Source organism: Sporothrix schenckii (genome assembly GCF_000961545.1).
Source record: "Sporothrix schenckii 1099-18 chromosome Unknown Cont44, whole genome shotgun sequence".
NCBI classification, from domain to species: domain Eukaryota; kingdom Fungi; phylum Ascomycota; class Sordariomycetes; order Ophiostomatales; family Ophiostomataceae; genus Sporothrix; species Sporothrix schenckii.
This window is the reverse complement of record NW_015971145.1, coordinates 3,742,606-3,762,533: the sequence shown is the minus strand read 5'-3', so window position 1 is coordinate 3,762,533 and position 19,928 is coordinate 3,742,606. Positions and strand designations below refer to the sequence as shown.

Below are 19,928 nucleotides of genomic sequence, written 5' to 3'. Positions count from 1 at the left end.
CTTACGGGCAACACAGCACGGTACAAGGACAGGGAAGGAGCGGGCGAGATATGGCGCGGGATCATTTGGGGGCCAAAAATCCCAAGGAAAAAAATTAAAATGACAACGGTTCAATGTTACAACGTAATGTACGAAGTACTTCTGTGATGTTTTTGGGCTTTTCTTGGTTCGTTTTGCGCAAAACGAAAGTGCAGTGAAACTGGCAGAACCGTACAAAGTAAATACACCATTCCTTAGACGGGCCCAGCAAGCCCAAGAAGCCCACATTATTAGTGATATCAGGGTGAACGAGCCACCCACACTATTTTTGCAGCATGGGCCCCCGAATTTTGCGGCATCCAAGTGCAAACAGGACTTCGTAGTAAAGGCGACCGGAAGTAGTCTTCCTCGTTCCCAGGCGACAATAGCGTAGGTGACTGGACCGCCCGGTCAAAAGTGTCAAGGCCAAATGGGCAAAAGATTAACCCCTAGCAGTTCTCCACCTCTCCACTCTACGACATCCCCTCGAGCCCTCTATGCCTTCTCGCCACTCTCCAGTTTTTTTGATGTTGGTATCGTCAATTGGCTGCTTTTGTCTTTTTGCTTCCTTTTTCATTTTGACTTCTTTGCTCGTCTGGTAGGTTTTGGCGTCGGTATAACGACCAGGCGCTACATGCTAGCAGAGTGGATGCCATACTTGTCACCGTATGTGGGTAGCCATAATGGGGCATTTCCATTTCTTGCATGCGGTCTGCACCTCCCTTTAATTTCGCGCGAATACGGGTTGTTGCAATTTTGGAGGAATTTGGAATGGAGAGACGAAGCACGCAGGGCTCTTTCCCAAACGGGACATTGCTCAATTGTTGACAGAACAACGTAGTTTGTAACTGAGGACGCTGCTATTTTACACGTGTCTGGATTAGCTCCGGATATATATCGATGCATTAATGTTGCCAATTTAGCTGTCAGAGCCGAATTGCGCACCTCCTTTGCTCGCGTCTGGTGTCCTATATCCGTCGGCCGCCTCTTTGTTTTTTTATTCTCTTTTTTATAAAAAAGGATCGACAAACAAGACAAAATGAGTTATGGGGAGAGAACACGTGGGCAACGGTCCATGTATGTGCGTTTTGCACCTTTTCATGAACATTCCAAGGGCCTTTTTCATGCTAAGACCGGGATTTAGTTCCTTTGAACCACCCAGTCTTTGAAACAATCCAGGAGACGACGGAGGGGTGGTTTCCTTCAATCGTCTGGACTGCACATGGCCTAGGCAAGGCTGGGCTGCATGTTGTGGACAATGGAAGGAATGGCCTATTCCCAGCTGGTGTTAGTGGACGTTTAAACGTTCGTGCGAGCCATACCGATTTGGACCGAAGAAACGGGCGAGAACCGAGGGAGGATAAGAGAATGGGCAACGGAGAAACAGGATTCAAACAAAGCTAAGCTGGGGCGTCACTGGAGCTTGCACGGAAGCAGCTTGGAGGCTCCCTGGCGCTCTGTCTCGATCCCATTAACTTGCTCGTGGGAGCATTAGACTTGGCGCAAAGCGACATGGCCTCGCCAAATAAAAAAACAGTTGTATGCTGCTTCCTATGTATGCTGCGCCCCAGTTGGGAAGATGGATTGAGTGTTTGCTTCGTTTCGTCGCCGGTGTTGGTCTCAAGGTTTGTTTTGGTAAGATACTTGAAAAGCTCCGGATCCGATCCCCTGTCGACTATTCATTCAGTACCGGAAAATATGTTGACATATCTCGATGCTAGACCTTCCTGGACATATCGTTACATTGGAGCAATCAGACTTTAGGGGCATGGGTATGAGCAGGCCCTATTAGTGTAGAGACACGCCGGTAAAGTGGCAAAGCGGGCGAAGCAATGAAAGAGACTTTGCTGGCACACAACCCAATGCTCACAATCTCTAAAGATCCAGAGGTTACAAAAGTACATAGCACGGCATTAGTCGCGCGAAATCGGAACAAGTGACACGGAGTAGCGAGCGATAGTGAGCAGCTACTAACAAGAAGCGAGAATGTCAGAAACTCGAGCGACGAATTGAGAAAAGGGGAGGGGGCCCATCGCTCAGGGCTGAAGATTTGCAGATCGAGGATTTGCTGCTGACGGCTCGCCGTTGGAGCTTGGAAGGGGGTAGGTGAGATGCTTCTTCGTTGGACACTGAAAGGGTGTACTGCATATGGAGTAAGTGTTTCTTTCAACCAAAGCTAAAGTGAGTCGGGGGCGGAGGAATACGATATCGCGTAAAGTGGACCAACACGGATAGTTCTCCCGGCCAAATGAATGGGACAGAGCGAATGCACAGTTGCTCTGTTTCTGCTGGGTTCGCAACTTCTCCCAGGACGCTGAGACTGAACAAAAGTCGGCAGGAACGAAGAGACACATTCTGGAAAACGAAAACAGGAAACCACCACGCTGCCCCAAAGAGAACTAGTCCAGGGGCCGAGACGCAAACTGTTGGATCCAAAAAACGTCAAATTATACGACAGCACGCTGTGTTCTGCAGAGATGGGCAGGATGGGCTTTCGCAAACAAGCACGTGTACTGCGTAGTCGAAGGCGACGCGAATTCGTGAGTACGGAGATTGTGTTGGGAGAATTACCAAGTTTGGCAGGTAGGCGAAACTGCAGCAGTAGACTCGCGCCCAGAATGTAGAAAGAGCGATCGCTGCTCCGGGACTCGGTCCCCGTAACTCCGGCCGTGCACAGCCCTGCCAGTGGTCCGTTTTGCTTCAGCAAAAAGTCTCCGTTTTGTTTCTTGCTATGGCTTGTTTGCCCACTTAATTTGGTTTAGAGTTGGCGAGACGGCGCGAAGCAGCGTGCGCGGAGTGTCGTTCATTGGACCTCTTGCTTGTCTGTGCACAATTTTGGAAAGAGCCAAACATCCAAAGTACTCCATAGCTTTTGTACGAAGTACTTCGTACTTTACCAAATGACTACATAATGCTCTGCACATTCTCCAATTTCCCTTTTTTTAACATAATTAAAGTACGACATACAGCGTCAAGAGCAGCCCTCAACGACTCTTGAAGATACCGAGAGGATGTTGTACTACCCAGGTCTGCTGGTACAAAAAAAGGTAAGAATAGTCGAAGGGCACGACGAAATGGGGACGATCGGTTGAATATTAACACCGATTCCAGACAAAAGTCACGTTTCGTCGATCGATGGCGTGGCTGAGATCTGCGGTTGTATCCATAGTATCCAAAGTATTTCGACAAAGTACCTACGGAATTCGGTGTCGAATTAGCGAGACGATAGAAGAACGCTGTCGATCGAAAACCGGACGGTATCCGGGAACGGCAAGTCAACACATTCATTGAGATATTCCGGACTGCGCAATATTTTGTTTCTCTTTGTGTTCGCTTCTTCTCGTGTTGCGCCATCATATTTACCTTTGCATTCTCTGTGATGGTCGTTGTGTTTCCCCATGTCCTAAAATATAACGTGTTGCACGAAATCGAAGGATATACAAAATGGAAAGATTTTTTGAAAATAGAAAATAATAAAATAAAGGGAAAATAGAGAAAAAGAAAAAGAAGCGTATAGAAACGGCCTCGACCAGGCCATGCATGTGTTTTCTCCTTCAGATTTCTGTGCACTTGTATCGTCTTTCCAGCCAGTGTTCGTTCGGTCGTTCTCGCAGTTCATTCACATGCTCACCCATAAGCCTCTATTGGTGAACGACCCCAAACAGGTCCTCATTCCTCTACGTCGTCAACAAACTCTGCGACGTATTTCCTGCATCCCATGTGCAACGCATGAGAGGTCGTTGGTTTCGAGGCCCCGGGTCCTTAAACGAACTAATACCTATGAGCTACTCAGTACGTGGAACCGCTAACCCCAACTTTTTGGTACGGATTGATTTTCGTTTTCACGGCGAGTCCGACAGAACTCGGAAAATGGGGAAGACGAATCAGGCACATGGGACTTGCTCCTCTCTTTCTCCTTCTCTTTCTGTTTCGCATTCTCTTCCTGTCTTTTGCTCCAGGACTTTGTACACTTTGTCTTGTCAACAGCTAGGCAAAGTGGCTTACCGTTCAGTTTGAATAGTATGCTCTCCGCTTTTTTCATTCCATTACTAGAGATTACGGCGCAGCTCCGGTGTGTTAGACAAGCCGCGGCCCGACACCGTTGCTCAATATGGCCATTGTCGTAATACGTCGTACACTAACAAGAAAGCACATTGGATCTTGCCGCGCTGTGTCTCTACACCTTTTGTCTGGTCAAGACGTTTGTCACTCTGATACTATCTTCTTTGCTTTTGAAAGCAAGCCTCTCCGCGTATGAAGTATGTTCTCCGTATCGCATCGTCCTGTGACCTCAAATTATTCCCACATTTTATGCACATACCCACTATCAGCAACCAAAGGCAAGTGCATGTTCGTTGAAAGGGCCGACTACAGTGAGACTTGGAGAAGGTAGATTACTATGTGCGTCTTCTACTTTTGAATTTTGTACAACGAGCCTTTTTTACTTACCGAAAAAGGGGAGGGAATGAGGGAATTTGGCGGCCACGGGCGTGGGCGTCTCCATCTCGTGCTACAATAGACTTGCGATGCGATGCATGCTCTTGTCTTGTGTAAATGCCTCGAGCAGCTCACTCGGTCGCGCTTCTGGTCTCACGCCTGCACCCACAAAAGTCAGCCACATGTTATCGCTCGGGTTGGATGGACAGGATGAACAAGCGCGTGATAAGAACCCCATCTTTCTCTGCCCTACAACGCTTGCGCCTAAATTTCCTGTTACGGCGTATGTTTTGTTAGCCTGTATTTACGACGTATTACGTGGAGAGCAAAGGGTTGGACGTTGCGCTCGTATCCACTCTGTGCCCAAATGAAGCGAAACCAGGTTCTTGATACGACGAACGGCAAACACCTATTTTCCAGTTTCCAGGCCATTGGAGATTTGTCAAAAGGCGCCGTCGCGCGGCAAACGTGACCGCCGTGAGTGTGTCCGTCACGAAACAAAGGCCTGGGAAATAAGGGAATGAAAACGACGATCCATGGGATCAACGAATTATACTTTGTGAGGACGGTCACCAACAGGGCAGGTTTGTCGATCAGTTTTGGGAGCTTTTGGGGTTGTTCGGGACCGAGTTCTCGGCCAATTCGCAACTTTCCAGCGTCTCCCAAAATCCCGACAATTCCAAAGAATGACCTCATAGGCACTCGTCCTGTTGTACTCGAATCAACAAAGGCCCCAAATACACAACAATGACAAGGGTACACCTCCAGGCTCTTTTAACGTCGTGCTCGCATTGGGCGAAACGGTGACGGCCTGTCCCTGTTTCCATTGTTATTCCACGATATACCCAATGCGTTCGTTTGCGGGTTCACATGGGCACACACAATTCAGGTCATGTTCAATTGACAAGTTCCGAGGAAAGAAGACGGGTGTGGAGAAGAGCGCAAATCCCACCGATTCGAGGAATACGAACCACAGTTGGAGGGAATTAAGACAGAGGACATGAATAAGAAAAAGAAAAAGTGAACAGCAGCAACAGTCGGTTATCAAGACGAATGACCCCAGACGAGTGTAGCTCGGGACCTGGCAGACCGTCATATGTGGTTGGCGTCTGCGATGCGTAGAACGGATTTAAAACCACGGTCAATTCGTTTACTCCGTGACGAAGTGCAGAGCCAACGCGCATTCGCTTAATGGCGTGCCCACCTAGCTTGCGCATACAAGATCGGTTTAATTTGCATAGCATTCTTGGAATGGTGTGCTTGATGCACTTTCTCGCCTTGAGGGAGGAAGAATGGCTCGTACAGCATGGCATTGCATGACACGGCAGGGAGACCGCATTTTCTGTCTGGCGAGACTGGTGGATGTGACCGGCAGAGAAGAGAAACGCAGACAGACGAAAGCGAACAAAGTCCCGTGCCATGACGGAGTGCGGTCTTGTCTACAACATAGTCGTCGTCTGTTTCGGCTAGCTGTGGTCAAATATGCACGTCCAGACTAGATACAGGACGATCCGTCATCAGAAACGTCGTAGAGTGTGGTCTGGAATCTTTTGCCGTTGACCAATTTGCAATCTGCCGAGCAGTGTTGACTACACCTTGTCGATTACACCCTGCCGACAAGCATAGCAAAGTACATCAAGCCAACGCTCACCAACACTCTCGTCGACCAAAATACCGTTGATTTATTCTTGGAATCATTTTTGGACTTTTCTCTGGCATCCTCCTTCGTCCTGTCCCTGTCCAGGACGCCTAGGTACCCCGGCTCAAAACACTCCCGACTCTGCAGGGCAGACTGGATGACAGGAAACAGACAGATCCGGGGGCGGTATCATCGTATGGCATCGTATAGCATTTGGAATGGCGTCAAACAGCGTCTTTCGCATGCTCCTTGTTTTTTTTTTTTCGGCGCCTGCGCGCTTCTGGGTTCATCGCTTGTGCTGCGCATTCGTTTGGGATCAAGCTCTCTCGGCTCTCTCTTAGCCGGCAGCCGTTTTTGTTTATTTTTATTGTAGCGGACTCGTCCCAGCCTTTTTGTTTCTAATTGTAGGGCCAATTCAAATTTAGAACAGCCGGAGCTGCCAATCTGCTGCCCACTTTAAACCGCCTTCAGCCACGCTGTCGTGCTGTGCGGCCCTGTCGTCCAGTTGTCAGTCGCAAGGTTGCAGTTGCAGAAGAAGCGCCTCAGCCACGCTCCCAAATGCCCCACCGTTCCCACTGCGACTCTGTTCCTTTCGAGCTTGTCCGTTTCTGACTTTGTGAATCTTCTCACCGTTTTGCGACGCCCAATAGCCCACGATTTGGTCCGTTCTTGCACTGGCGGAACTCACTTCTTACCTCCGGCTGCCAACCAAGTGTCGTCAACGACAAAGACGACAATGGTAAGCTTTTCGTGTTGTCGCCGACCCCAGGTCTGTGTCCATCTTGTGTCGCGCCAAGTATTTGTTTGTAAGTCAAGTTTACGTTTCTGTGTAGGAGTTCTGTCAAGATAAACAGGATGTTGAGATAAAATCCAAACAATGTGATTAGATTTACATGAAAGCAAATAATAACACAGTTCTTGCCTGCGACATACACCCTAGTAAATAAAGAAGCCGTTCCCAATCACATATTGTTCACATCTGCCTATTGATTTCCTCGAGCCCATGTCCCTGGCGCTTCCTGGATCTGGAGACGATGGTTCTCGTGTTCCATGCCGTTTTTCTCTCTCTTTTTTTCACCCCTTCGGTTACCTTGTCCATCCGTTCTTTTTCCTTGGCTCCAGCAGGTTCTCTGTCCTCCCTGTCCTCCCAAACACGAACCGATCGACAAACGTTAAAAAGGGCGCAAAAGAGGAAACGGACCGGGGGCTTGCTCCATTGGACAAGGGGGGGATTGCTCGCGCCTCGGATTGTTTTCTTTTGTTTCCGTTTCCATGTCCATTTCCATTTCCGTTTTTTCCCCTTCCCATGTCGCCAAAACGATCGGCATAGAAAGGAAGGACGGCCTACGAATTACATCCGGCGTCCATATGTAGCAGTTGACGTTGATTCTCGTATTTGTAACTCCGTACACCCATCGCATCACGATTCGGCAAAGACAAGAAGAAGACAAGAAAAAGACAGAATGGGCAAGTAAGTCGACAACGGCGACACGGACATGTATATGAGGCTCATAGACGTCCTGTCCCGTCTGTTTCCCGTATTCCGTGCTTTTGATTTAACACTGGTCTCCAGTTTTTATCTTTGTCGTTGGCTTCTTCGTCTCTCGTATATGTTTTCCGATTGTTTTTGCCTTGTTTTTGCCTCGTCGCTTGCTGCGTGAGTGCCCTCGCAATTCTCCGGTCCTCGCACTCGCATCGTCCGTATAGCCGTAAACCCCGTGGCCCGAAACGGCCGTTAGATGCCCTGTGCACCGTTGCAGAAAACCACTCACCGCAACACCACAGGCGGAATCCTGCCTATCTGACGGCCAAACTGGCCCATAAGGCTGGCGTTTAGGCGGGGAGAGGGGCGTGCATGCGCCGGTTTACTGCTGGCCCGCAGGGCATGTAACGACAGTTTCTGGGAAGGTGGTTATGGGCCGTTTGAGACACAATGAGCTTTCCAGTGCCTTGGGTTGCATGTAACCTTTGGAGGTCGATCCTTTTTGGCTGGGCTCTGTCTACTTGTCTCGTCTCTACGTATGCAATACGGTCTATCCAAGACGGACTGGTCGATACGGTCCATACGGGGCAGGTGTCCATCGTAGTAGCCCAAGCCAAGGAAAGAGCAATGGAACAGGAAACGAACTGGCTCCAACGGAGGAAACAGCGGCCGTTGAAGAGCGCTAGTGGTTTTGACGGGTTGAGGAAGGAAAGACCACCAACAAAGAAAACCTTCCAGGCTGGGAAGAGGACGATCTTAAGATAGGAAATAACATGAAAATCAAAAAGAAAACAAAAGCGAAGGAAAAGGAAAAGGAAAAGGGAAAAGAAAAGAGGAAAGACGAAGGAGACAGGGTACGAGGGAAAACGCATCGGGGACATTTCTCAGGGCCAAGTGCAAGGAATGGAGGGGGCGTGTGCAGTGGACGTCGAGTCGACAAGAGAGAGGGGGCGTAGGGAAGGAGCGGCAGAGGGGGGTGCAATTCCAAGCACGACCTTACTTTGGGACGTTCGTAAACGGTCCCCGTACGCCGTAGGGCAGGAACAGCCTGCTCAGCATTCAGTGGACCAAGCCCCCCCCCCCCCCCGCCCCCTACAAACTCGCTAAAGACCGCCTCCACTTACAAGCACCACCGCCCAAGCCCATCCTTCAAGCAAAGTGCCATCTCTCCTCCAGATCCGCTTTCTTGTTCGGGTTTGTCTAATCCTTCGAGGCATGGCGTACCATGTCCGTTTTCTGTCCAAAGGCCTGGAGGGGAATATTTAATACCAGGCATCCCCCTCTGCACTGACCGCGTTCTTCCTGGACCTCCAATATCATACACCCCATATTTTACGTTTCTTTTTCTATCTTCCAAAGCTTCCTCGTCTTCCTGGTCGAGCTTCTTTCCTCGTCCTTGACATTTAAGACTCGAGACATCCCCCGTCCCTTCCTGGTTTGCTTCCTCCTCTCCCTCACATTCACCTTGCTCTCGACATCAAGCGACTCGCTCCTTCCCATTTAATATAATATCCTCCTCGCCCTCCTTCCTCTTCCTCGCCAACTCTTTTCGTCCACAACCTCCTCACATACTCAGTTCCTCACTTCCAAATATCCTCTCACGCACAGTTCCTTGCTTGGAACACCACAACCGCCCGCAATGTACAGCATGTCATCACAACACCTCCAGTACGCGTATGCGTCGCCCATGTCCACACAGGTCGTTCCCGCCGCACCCGTGGCCACGGGCCCGTCAAGACAGTACGCCAACCACAGCAACAGCAGCGCCTTTAGCAGCTCCGCAAATCCGGACGAGGACTGGACCAAGATTTCCGACCTGGCCGAGCGCCGCCGGATACAGAACCGCATCGCCCAGCGGAACTACCGTAGGCACTCGTCCTTTGCGTGCTTTTAAGACAGAGAGAGGGAGAGGTACAGTGAGAGCACGACTTCTAACAAACGCAGGCAAGAAGCTTAAGCGCCGGCTGGAGGACCTGGAGCGCCGCGCCGGCTCGTCCGAGTTCCCCATCCCTGGGGCCAAGGCTGCGATTGGGGCCGCCAGCAGCCGGAGCAGCAGCAGCGGCGGCAGCACCGGCAAGAACGGCAAGCCCAAGAAGCAGCAGCACACGCTTTCGTCCCTGTCGGCCGCGGCCGCCGCACAGCAGGCCGCTCTGGCGGCAGCACAGCAGCAGCACCAGGAACAGCACAGACAGACGTCGCCATACAGCAACCAGCACAGCCAGATGGCCCCGCCACACAAGAACAGCATCTCGCACAGCCAGTTCACGCCACCGCTGAACCCCGAGGACGACATGCTCTTTGCCGCGCAGACGGCCGCCGGCGGTGCCTATGACAGCAGCGGCGCCACACACAGCCGCGACCGCTCGCGCACGCCGCCGAACATGTTCGCTGCAAGCGCCTACTCGTCCTACCCGGCACCCGAGGACATCATGATGGGCACGACCAGCAGCAGCAGCAGCCGATCGACCACAGCAACCGCACACGCCGGCGCGTCGCACGCTAGCCACCACGGCGGGCACCACAGTCACAGCCAGAGCCACAGCCCGCCCCAACACCACAGCCAGCACAGCCCACACCACGAGCACCAGCAGCAGGGCAACTACCGCACCGACGCGTCTGCGTATGAGTACAACGAGTGGGCCATGGCGGCGGCGAGCGTGCCCGTAACGCTGCCGTCCATGAACCACTTTACCGACGGCATGCTGAAGCGGGACGACGAAGCCGCGGCGGCCGCGGCGGCTGCGGCGGCTGCCGCTGCTGTGACCATGGCACCGTACAACATGGGCTACAGTTTTTTGTCGACGGCCGGCATGGACGCCGCGAACCCCTACGACTCCAACCCTCATGTGAGTTTGCGACGCTCCTCCTAGGAACAGACAAAAATGGAAAGAAAAGAGAAAAAAAAAATTCACAAAATGTCTGTTTCCTGTATTTTTCTTTTTTCGTTCAATTTCTTTTTGTCTGCGGTCCTTTTTTGTTTCTCCTCCCTCTAAACACGTCCTGACATGGGTTGGCTTTTCAGACCCCTCCACTGTCGAGCTCGTACGACCACTCGACCACCTGCTCTGACGCAGGCTACGAATACCCGACGACGCCTCTGTCCATGGCCTCGCCCAGCCTGGTTGTGTAAAGCGTGCATGGTGTTTTGTCTATTGTACAGCAAACAAACGCGCAAACCCATAAACACAAAACATGGGCAGCTCCTACGGGAGGATAAAGAACAAAGAAATACACAAGAAATCTAAACGGGCTGGTCTCCTTTACATCTTTTCACGTGCGACTCCTTCTCTTCTCACTCCCCGCGGGTTCTCTTTCCTCCTGCTTTTTTTCGCGTCGTTTTATTTTCATGATACTCTGTTTCTGCGGGTTTGCCTTATTTATATACACTCTCTTGTCTCTGGGTTTCTTGAGAGTCTTGGTTATCGATGAATTTATGCACGATTTCTTTATTTTGGTCAACTTCTTTTGGTATGGATATACGTTTTTTGGTTGGTTTACGTTACTGTTTTTTTTCTCTGTCTTCCTACAAATTATCGTTTCGACGAGCCTTAGAACCGTGCTTCTCTTTTACCGTTCGTCACACTTCTACACTACACGATTGAGGGCGGCCGCAAGGGAATACAAAACTGGCAAGACATTTTGGGGTTTTAGGGGCGCGCCGGATGGGTTTGCTTTTTGCTGCTTTTGTCATTATGTCAATTATATTTTAAGTTACATATCATATCACACGACGACTTATTCTGATTGTTTTGTGCGTCGTACATGTACATAGTTCTTGACTCAACAGCTGCCTAAGCATCCCGAAAGACTCTATCTTGCTCCAATCGACTCGTGCAGAAACAAGACAAAAAAATGATAAAAAGAAGAGGTATAAATGTCCACCTTACGCCCCAATGTTGGCTTGTATTACGATGGTGGCCAGGCAGCAGCAGGTAGAAGAGAAAGTGCAGATGCAGTTGCTGCCCTACATACAAAATACACCCATTTACGCAATGTGTACGGAGGACTCCGTCGTTCAGCCCAGTTTCGGTCGTCGTATAAAACATCGAGCCCACCATAAAATAATAGATGCTGCGATTGGGGCGGCTCGGGATTCACAGTGCCATCGTTTGTTCATTTGGGGGGGTACAATAGAATGGAGGGGGCGTATTCGGGGCGGTCGGCGATGGTTCGAGGGGCCGACTTCGAAGAACACGGGCAGCAGACACTCCAACGGAGGCGTGGGTCACGACAAATTCGTAAATGTGAAAACGGCCCCCAACCACCTTGGCATTTATATATACGATAAAGTCGTCGCCCCTTGGGCATGAAAAAGGGCACGTCTATTGTTTTACTAGCAGCATATCTAGTATTCGCCTCAGAGTAGGATCGCCATCTCCATTGTCGCTACTAGATTCTCGACTTCCTTCCAAATATACTGCGACAGATGGGCACGTTTACGAAAGAGGTCGGCCTGTGGGTAAAGGATCCTCCTCGTAAATTAAACAGACGCAGAGCGATCCTTTGGACGATTCGAGGGTATGGCTTAATGCGGGCCTCTTGTAAATTTGGGGGCCAAGAATATAGCCGTTGACGACAGGAAGGATTACAGGCACGGCACAACCTGGACATTGTGGTTCTAGACGCCTGCCTTTTTACTTTACAGTTACGCAGTAAGTGCTTCAGGATCAGAAGGAGCTGTAAAACATACCTGTGAAATTGTGAAATCCAGGAGGAACAAAGAAGAGGGATCAGAGAAAAGCGAGCTCGGGGAATGATTGGAGACCGAATGCGCTGTGACAAGGAGGGCTTCGATCGCCCAGGACAGGACCCATATGCGTTGGATTCCAAGGAAAGATCATCCTTTATCGAAAATCCTCTCTCTCCAACTCCCTCTTTTGACAAAAGAATTTGATACGACCGTCGCGCGAGACGTTGCAGACGTTGGGCAGGTGGAAAGTGCTCTATTTTGAGCCTCTCCGTAGCCTTCTGGTGTCCAGTCAAAGTGCACATATTCTCTCAATAAGAAACAGAGACACGAAATGCATGGCGCCCCTGCCTGTCTGTTATTTTGTTATTGTTTATGTGTCGTGTGTCACCACTCGATATACCCAGTTTTTCTGGCCCTCGTTTGCCTTTTGGGTCGTGTGTCTGAGCAGAATTGAGCGGCTTTTGAAAACTATTAACATGAATCACCAATTGTGTGTGGGTATTCGTTTCCGTTGCCTGCTGTTGACCAAATTTCCTCATACTTTCGTAAGATGGCTGCCAAGTGTGCTAGCCATGTAGTTACTATCTAGAACTCATCGAGGCTTCGTGTGGGTTGAGTTTATAGATTGTCCGTTTCTAGATGCAAATCCCTCCAGCGAAGACAATATTGACTTCATGACAAAAATCTGGGGAAGAGGTTCCCCATAATAACAAGGATTCTACAAGAAGCTTCTGACGTTTCCACAGTCTCACGGCAGCCGTCTAATTCTGTTTACTTGGTGCGTCCAGATGTTAGGCGTTCACTTAATACATTTAGGCGCTAAGACGTGCAAAAGGGTTACATCGACAAAAACGTTGAAACCGTTCAACGATTCTCTTGACTGGGAATGTTTGGACCGACGGGGCCCGCAGGGGTTGCAAATCCCACATTTCAAATTCACGAAAAGACACAAATCCGACGCGTTCGGACGGACACCCTAACGGACACCGGAACTCGGGGCAATTTCTCGCCAGTCTTTCTTGTGCCTGCTTCGCTCGTTTGCCATTTGCCTGCTTTTGCTTTTACTACGACAAAGCAGAGAACATACCGACACGGCGACGGTGCTAGTGTAAAAGTGAACTAGAAAAGGAAACGAATCAAGCCAAAACAAAAAAAGAAAAGAAAAGAAATAGAACAAAAGGAAAAGACTGCGAATGATCACGTCCAGAATGGAAGCGATCATCAGATCGTCTTTTTGTTTGAGCCTTTTCGAGACCGCCGTCCAAACTGGAGATAGCGGGCGAAAGAAACACCGTCGGCCGTCTGTGAGTCGTCGGCAGCCCGGCTTTGCGCGTTATGCCTAATGAACACAGTTCGAGTGCGTGAAGTATTCGGGGGGACAGAAGGGACAATGAGGCACGAGAAGAAACGACGAGAACAAGACGAACCAAAAGCAATATGCTGCATGGTCGAACCACACGACTAAGAGTAAGGCCGAGTGCTCCGGAAACGATGAATTGTGGCTGCAAACACGACATCAGATTCGACGGCCGGTTCAGGCATCCGCGGCAGCTGTCCTGCATCACGAAAGAAGACCATGCAGGCCGTCGGATGTGCCGGTGGACGCCAAATCGACAGGGAACAAGGCGAGACCAGAAGGAGAAAGGTGTCTGGGCAAGAAAACGGTTGGACACAATAGCGGTGGTCGCCATGTTCGGAGTATGGATTCGGAGTGCGGAGTAAGAGGCAAGACGCTCTGTCCGTTGTGTCAGAGGACGTTCACCGTTTATATGAAGCTATCTCCGGAATACTGGGTTAGAACGCAGTCACTGCCTGTTTACCAGAAGCCGCAACAGCGCCTTTTGGCAGGACTGCACCGCGACCTCTCTGCCTCTGTTTCCAGTTTCTTTGGTTCGCATCCATCAACTGAGACCCCCAAATTGTCCCGGCTATTTTGTTGCCTGCCACCGGTATGTCAGTCTGCCAACTTTCACCACGTCGATCGTTGTCTTTCGCTGTCGGACGCGGAACATCGGAGTGTGCGGCCACCGACTAGGGAGATGTACGAAATACGCAAAATACGCACTGAACCCAGGCGGCTCTCCGTTCCCCCCATAATAATGCCGTGTATGCTCCGAACTTCAACGTTACCGTCAGGTCGAAGAGTGGCAATGTATATCTTTTGTGCCAGGACGATTGTTCTCGTATTTTGTCGATAGACCCCTGCTGTGTCACCGACGTTTGGCCGTCGAGGTCTGGGTTCTCCGTACATTCAGTTGTATGACTCCATAGTTTCTTTTTCGTTCTTTGTTGTCAGGAATTCCAAATTCATCGTTTAGCTGCCAATCGGGAACGGGGAAAGCAACTTAAGCCCGAGCAACAAATGGAGAAGCAAACGGTAAGTTTGAGCCACCGTTTTTCCTATTGTGTGTTAGCGTTTACGTCCGTCATCTCGGACCTTTCTCTGCCTGTATTTCGCAGTCTAGCGCCAAAACCCATAATTTGGAATCGGTACAGGCCCCACTGTTCGTCACGTTTATCGCCACCGTTTTGACACTTTTACACGCCTCTTTTAGCTCTTAGCTTCTAGCTTCAAGCTTTCCCCACGAGATGTCTGAGGCGAAAAAGCCAACCGACATTTAAGCGACAAAATAAAAGGAAAAAATATACGGCCATCGTACAAACGCAACATTGAAATGCCAATGCACAAGACGACAATCGGCGTACAAGACTCGACTAGAGCTTCTATTCACAGCGCTGTGCTGGGCATCGTCGTATCCGTAAGGAGGAACACTTAAAACGGTGAAGGCAAGGGGCAGACTTGGGTTTATATAACCACCCCCACCTTTTTCTGCCGCCTGCCTTATTAGGACACTCGTGTTTTTGGGACCCCAAGAGCTGAAGCTCACTGTAATGCGCGCTGTAATACCCGAAACTTCAGTGTGGAATCACGTCCACTAAGGCCAACCGACACTTTTCTGCTCCTGTTCTTCTGCAGAATAACATGAGGCTACACGAAGCACATGCAAAAATATTCCATGCGATGATGAGCCAGGCGAGCAAAATAAAGCTGGGCAAAACTGCATTGCACCAGCATGTCTCGTGCTGTCCTGTTTACAGAGGTATTGCGCCGATGGGAAGCACAAGGGCACCATGTTAGGCGGCACAAGGCGTGGCAATGGGACGCCACAAAACGACCAAAGAGGCAAAAGGGCCGTGTCTGTTCTTCGGCACGGATCACAGCGACAGGCAGACATGGCTGCCAGGCACTGTTGTTGGAGCGCCACCAATGCAGGGCATCTGGTCAGGCTAGGCTGGCAGGGCTCAACTGGTCTTGTGCTCTTTTGTTTGGCCCGTAGTTAAACAGCAGCGGGGTGCCGTGTTGGAGCGAATAGTTTTCGGCCAAGTTCGCCAAGTGCACCGTATACGGCGCAGGCAGTAGTAAAGGGCTTTGTAAGGCATGTTGTCTAGTTCGAAAAAGTGCCTTTGCCTCGACATTGGAAGGATTTTTTGTGGACTTCCTTCGTTCGGATGCTAAGGGTCAGTCCACCGTTTTGTGCTCCATCTTTATGGACGTGATGGGCCTTGCTCCGAGCAAAATGAGAAAGTCGCAATGGAAATGGACCAAGGGGTGAAAAGGGGCCTTCGCGACATCATAAAAAAACGTGCCGATACGGGGGAAACGAAGAGGATGGGACATCCCTCGAAAAAGTACGGGTGGAGATGACCTAGACTTGACGGGGTGTAATAAAAGGTGGAAACGGCAGAGGACGACGACACGTCAAAGGGCGCACATCATCGGATGCCATTGGTGGTTACGACGTGTGCGGCTGGACGCTAGGGCCGGTCGTTCTCATCGTTGTGTTGGCAAGGTCCTGGCCTGGATCATCTGTTGCACGACCAGCTCGCAGGGATTGTTTTGTGGTACCATGTTGGACCTCGTTGAGGTTTGTAGTAGACACTGCTGGCGACAGTCGCCAGCTCCATAAATATCCATTAAATATTGCTTCCGAGTTGTTCACGCGGGTGAAGAGGCGCTCGGCGTGCATGATATTGTTTTTTGCTTTAATTCGGGTTTCCAACTGTTGCCGGTTCTCTTCTTTTTTCTCGGAACACGATCGCACTATTGATTTTGTTCGTGCTGACGAACTCTGGCTGTCAGCACTCTAAACTGGGGCTGTAGGGCTGAAAAGAAGGGGGCGGGCTGACATCGTCAGCACGAAGAAACCGTAGCAATGTGGAAAACGTTCGAGAACGAGTCCGGGACGTGAGAAAAATGCACAGTGAGAGTGCCAAGTGCGCCGATTGCATTTTTTTGTTTTCTCTCTTGCTGTCAGCACTTGTCCCCAAAACCAAAGCGGTCATATTCACATGTTAATTGCAAACGCGAGATAAGTCATCATCCGTTTCGTTGCTATGAGTCGACAAGCAACAAGCGCACAGCCCATATGCTTCCCCAAGAATGGGAAATACTGCTTTCTTTGTGTTTTTCAACACTTGGTTCGTGTGAGCCCGAGCGCCTGGCGTCACGTATCCTCCTCGGCCGGCAAGGTTCGGCGGCTAGTACGCTTGCGCTGTCTGATGCGCTCCCAGGTCCAGCGCGAGCCGCTGTCGGCCCAGTGGTCCAGGCTCTCGCTAAGAAACATAAGAACCTTGCTGAAGAAGAACAGACTCAGAAACGAGATGCTGGCAATGACGGCAAAGGCGCCCCAGTAGGTACGAGCGGTGTAGCCGTCGGTGAGGTCGGGGATCTGAACGGAAAAGTAGCTGGTCATGAAGGAGATGGGCAGGAAAAAGACGCTGAGCTTGGCGAGCAACGTGGCGCTGCGGGTGAGGCGCTCGGTGGAGCGGGAGTCCTTTTGGGTGATGAGATGAAAGTACGTGTCCTGCAGCGATGCCTTTTCGTCGAGACAGTCCTGGATGGCGTCGAGCATGAGGGACTGGAGTTGGACTTGGAGGCGCCGAAACCGGTTCACGGCTTTGGGGGAGAGAAGACGGGGAGGGGCATCGCCTTTATTGCCTGGGCCTGGGCTTGTCACTGGCTCTCCGTTGTTCCTGGCCTCTGATTCATTGCCGTTGCGGCTGAGGAGGCGGTCGATCAGAGTATTGTAGTTGGAAAAAAGATGCTGCAGCTGGCGCATCTCCTTGTTGAGTTTGTACAAGCTAGGAATCACATTGGTTGTGTCGTCCCTGTTTTTCCAGTCCTACATAACATGTTAGTATTCGTGTGGAGGTTTTTCTTCCTTTTTTTCTTTTCTTTCGTTTCTGTTTTGTTTCCTGAAGATGTACGTAGAATTCGACTCTACTGTGCCATACCGCAGTTCGAAGAACAATGCTGCTCTGTGACTGGTTAGCAACCACATTATTTGTGGTGAAATGAGGACACGTACTACTTGGGAGACTTACAATATCGTCGAGGGCCGCTTTGGAGCTGTTCAGAACATCAAAGGCGGCCGTGTAGTCTTCAAAGAGGTAGTAGAACAGGTTGCTCGCGCCCTCCACACCCTGGGCAGCAGCACTATCTGGCCGTGGACCGCGCCGCCCCGGCTGGCGGACCGAGGTGAGTTGCGAGAACTTGTGCTGGTCCTCCTTGAGGCCCCATTTCGACAGCTGGCGAAAGACCTTGAGCGTGTTGGAGCGCATGTGCCCGAGCTCTTCCGTTTCCCACGCCCTCCGGTCGGCAAATTTGGGCGTCTTCTCGTAGTATGCCGCTTCGTGAAAGCAGATGACCGTATCTACTTATGTTAGAGAGAAGAAAGACACTCGTGAGAGGTCACAGAGATGTGCATGGACGTACGATCGTCACATAGGACGAACCAAGACCAGTGCTTTGGCGGTACCAGGCTATTGTTAGGTTTCGTTTGGCCCTTGGGTCGTTGGTGCAGCCAATTGGCTCCTATGCAGACAACTTGCAGCCGGGAGTCAATGTCTATGGGATTCTTTTTCTTATTTCTGACAGCGGCAGAGGGGTATCAGCAAAACGTACAATGTTGCTCTTGGTCAATGGTGGTGTAGTTGAGGCTGTCCTGCATGATCTGAAAGACGGCCTTGTTGCTGGAAACCATGGCGTCGAGGGCATCTTCGGCGGCGGACGCCAGGGCAGCACCACCGGCAGGAGGGCTTTCCGGCGCGGCAACAAATGAAGCACCAAACTTGCCGTCGGCGTCAACACCGGGCGCCGTAGAGGCTACAGCGGTAGCCACGGCGCCCGTTTCTATGTCGACCACCGCCTGTGGTGGGGGTGGGGGTGGTGCTGAAGCCTGCGTGGGCGAAGGACGCCGCCAAGGCTCCTCGGCGGACTTGGCCTCCAGCAGTTTCGCTTTGACTTGGTCCCAGGCCCAAATGCTCATGGTGAGACGGCGGGAAAAGTGGTAGCGCCGGCCAATGGCTTCGACGATGCCCTGCTGGGCGCTGGGATTCCAGACGTTGATCCAGCGGACTGGGGCGGATGGATGACGGGGTACAAAATTGTCGCCGTCACCGTCGCCCTCGGCGAGCAGCTGGATGATCTGCGTCTCCGACAGGTCAACGGCCACGCGGGCTGTGGTATCACCAAAGTCGACGACAAAGTTCTTGGCGGAGGCGGCAAATGCCTCAGCCACCACCTGGGCGTAGACGGCCGCATCGTCAAAGTCGCGGAAGACATTGAGGATGTCGTCTGGAGGAGGTTGAGGAGGTGGAGGCGAACGAGCACGAGGAGAGTAGATTCTGTCAAACGATGGCTCTGGCATCCGTAGGGGGTTGACAGATGCACCGCCTGAAATGGCGGTGGACGGTGTTGCCATGATCGTGGTTGTGGCCGGTATGACGTATTAAATTTGAGCGCTTTACAGGACACGGAGAGAAAAAGGCTACGATGACAGTCTCCTTGAAGCTCTTTGTCGTCTGAGTGTCACCAGATAATACATAACCACGTGAGGAAAGAACGATGAAGTTCTCTCAGGATGGAAGGAGCGCCTGAAGGAAAGCAAAGAGGGAAGGAGCCATGGAGAATGAAGACGCAGCCTTGTCGTTACGCTATCAGAGCAGGACCTCTGTAAAGATTTCCGTGGAAAGAGGGTCGAAATCATGGTGGTGATCAACCTCGGTCACCATCAGCCGGGTGGTGGACTTCTTCTACCTGCTGGCGCAATGAGTGCAATGATGCGCAACGGTGATTCGTCGCGTGTTCAGCCTCCACGAGGACAAGTAATATGGGGTCAGCCGTTGGGGAGCATCTGACGTTCCTGGCACAGCCTTTCGGCAGCAAGAGCGTACGGGAAAGGCGTTACACACAAATGCGAAGTGCAGGCTTGACTTTGTCGCAGTAAGAAGGGCTGCAGCTGTATTCATGTACGTCAAGATTGATACAGGTTATGAAGGAGTACCTTGTCTCTCTCCAGTTTGGTAAATGCATCTTTAGATGAGGCGTCGTGCTGGAGAGTGTCTAATGTCATGGGCGCGACTTGCCCTGCATTTTGGCCTCCGCACAATTTGGCAGCGTTTCGTTTTTACTGTGGTCTTTTCTTTCAGGGACGATTCGTTGTGGTTAACGGTCTTTTGTGGATGACGGGTACTCCAGACTGAAACATGAAACACGGGGTAGAGCCCAGGATTACAGTGAGGAATGGACAGGATGACGATGCGGGAGCAGAAATGAAAACCAAACTACGCTTTCGAAGAGATACGAAGAAAATACCCTA

The 19,928-nt window shown here is 51.0% G+C and overlaps 3 protein-coding genes across 3 annotated transcripts; 1 reads left to right on the top strand and 2 right to left on the bottom strand.

The window, feature by feature from the left end:
• Window positions 1–9,216: 9,216 nt before the first annotated feature.
• On the top strand, window positions 9,217–10,707 carry SPSK_10883 (uncharacterized protein; the record flags this gene model as incomplete). Its single annotated transcript, XM_016737131.1, has 3 exons — window positions 9,217–9,442; window positions 9,522–10,423; window positions 10,600–10,707. The coding sequence occupies 3 exons, from the start codon at window positions 9,217–9,219 to the stop codon at window positions 10,705–10,707; spliced, it is 1,236 nt and encodes a 411-aa protein (XP_016587952.1).
• A 5,354-nt stretch (window positions 10,708–16,061) lies between these two features.
• Window positions 16,062–16,295, bottom strand: SPSK_10194 (uncharacterized protein; the record flags this gene model as incomplete). Its single annotated transcript, XM_016736743.1, has 1 exon — window positions 16,062–16,295. One exon carries the CDS (start codon window positions 16,293–16,295, stop codon window positions 16,062–16,064), a length of 234 nt encoding a protein of 77 aa, XP_016587951.1.
• A 477-nt stretch (window positions 16,296–16,772) lies between these two features.
• On the bottom strand, window positions 16,773–19,031 carry SPSK_08677 (uncharacterized protein; the record flags this gene model as incomplete). Its single annotated transcript, XM_016735266.1, has 5 exons — window positions 16,773–17,450; window positions 17,563–17,586; window positions 17,653–17,981; window positions 18,044–18,175; window positions 18,233–19,031. 5 exons carry the CDS (start codon window positions 19,029–19,031, stop codon window positions 16,773–16,775), a joined length of 1,962 nt encoding a protein of 653 aa, XP_016587950.1.
• Window positions 19,032–19,928: the final 897 nt, after the last annotated feature.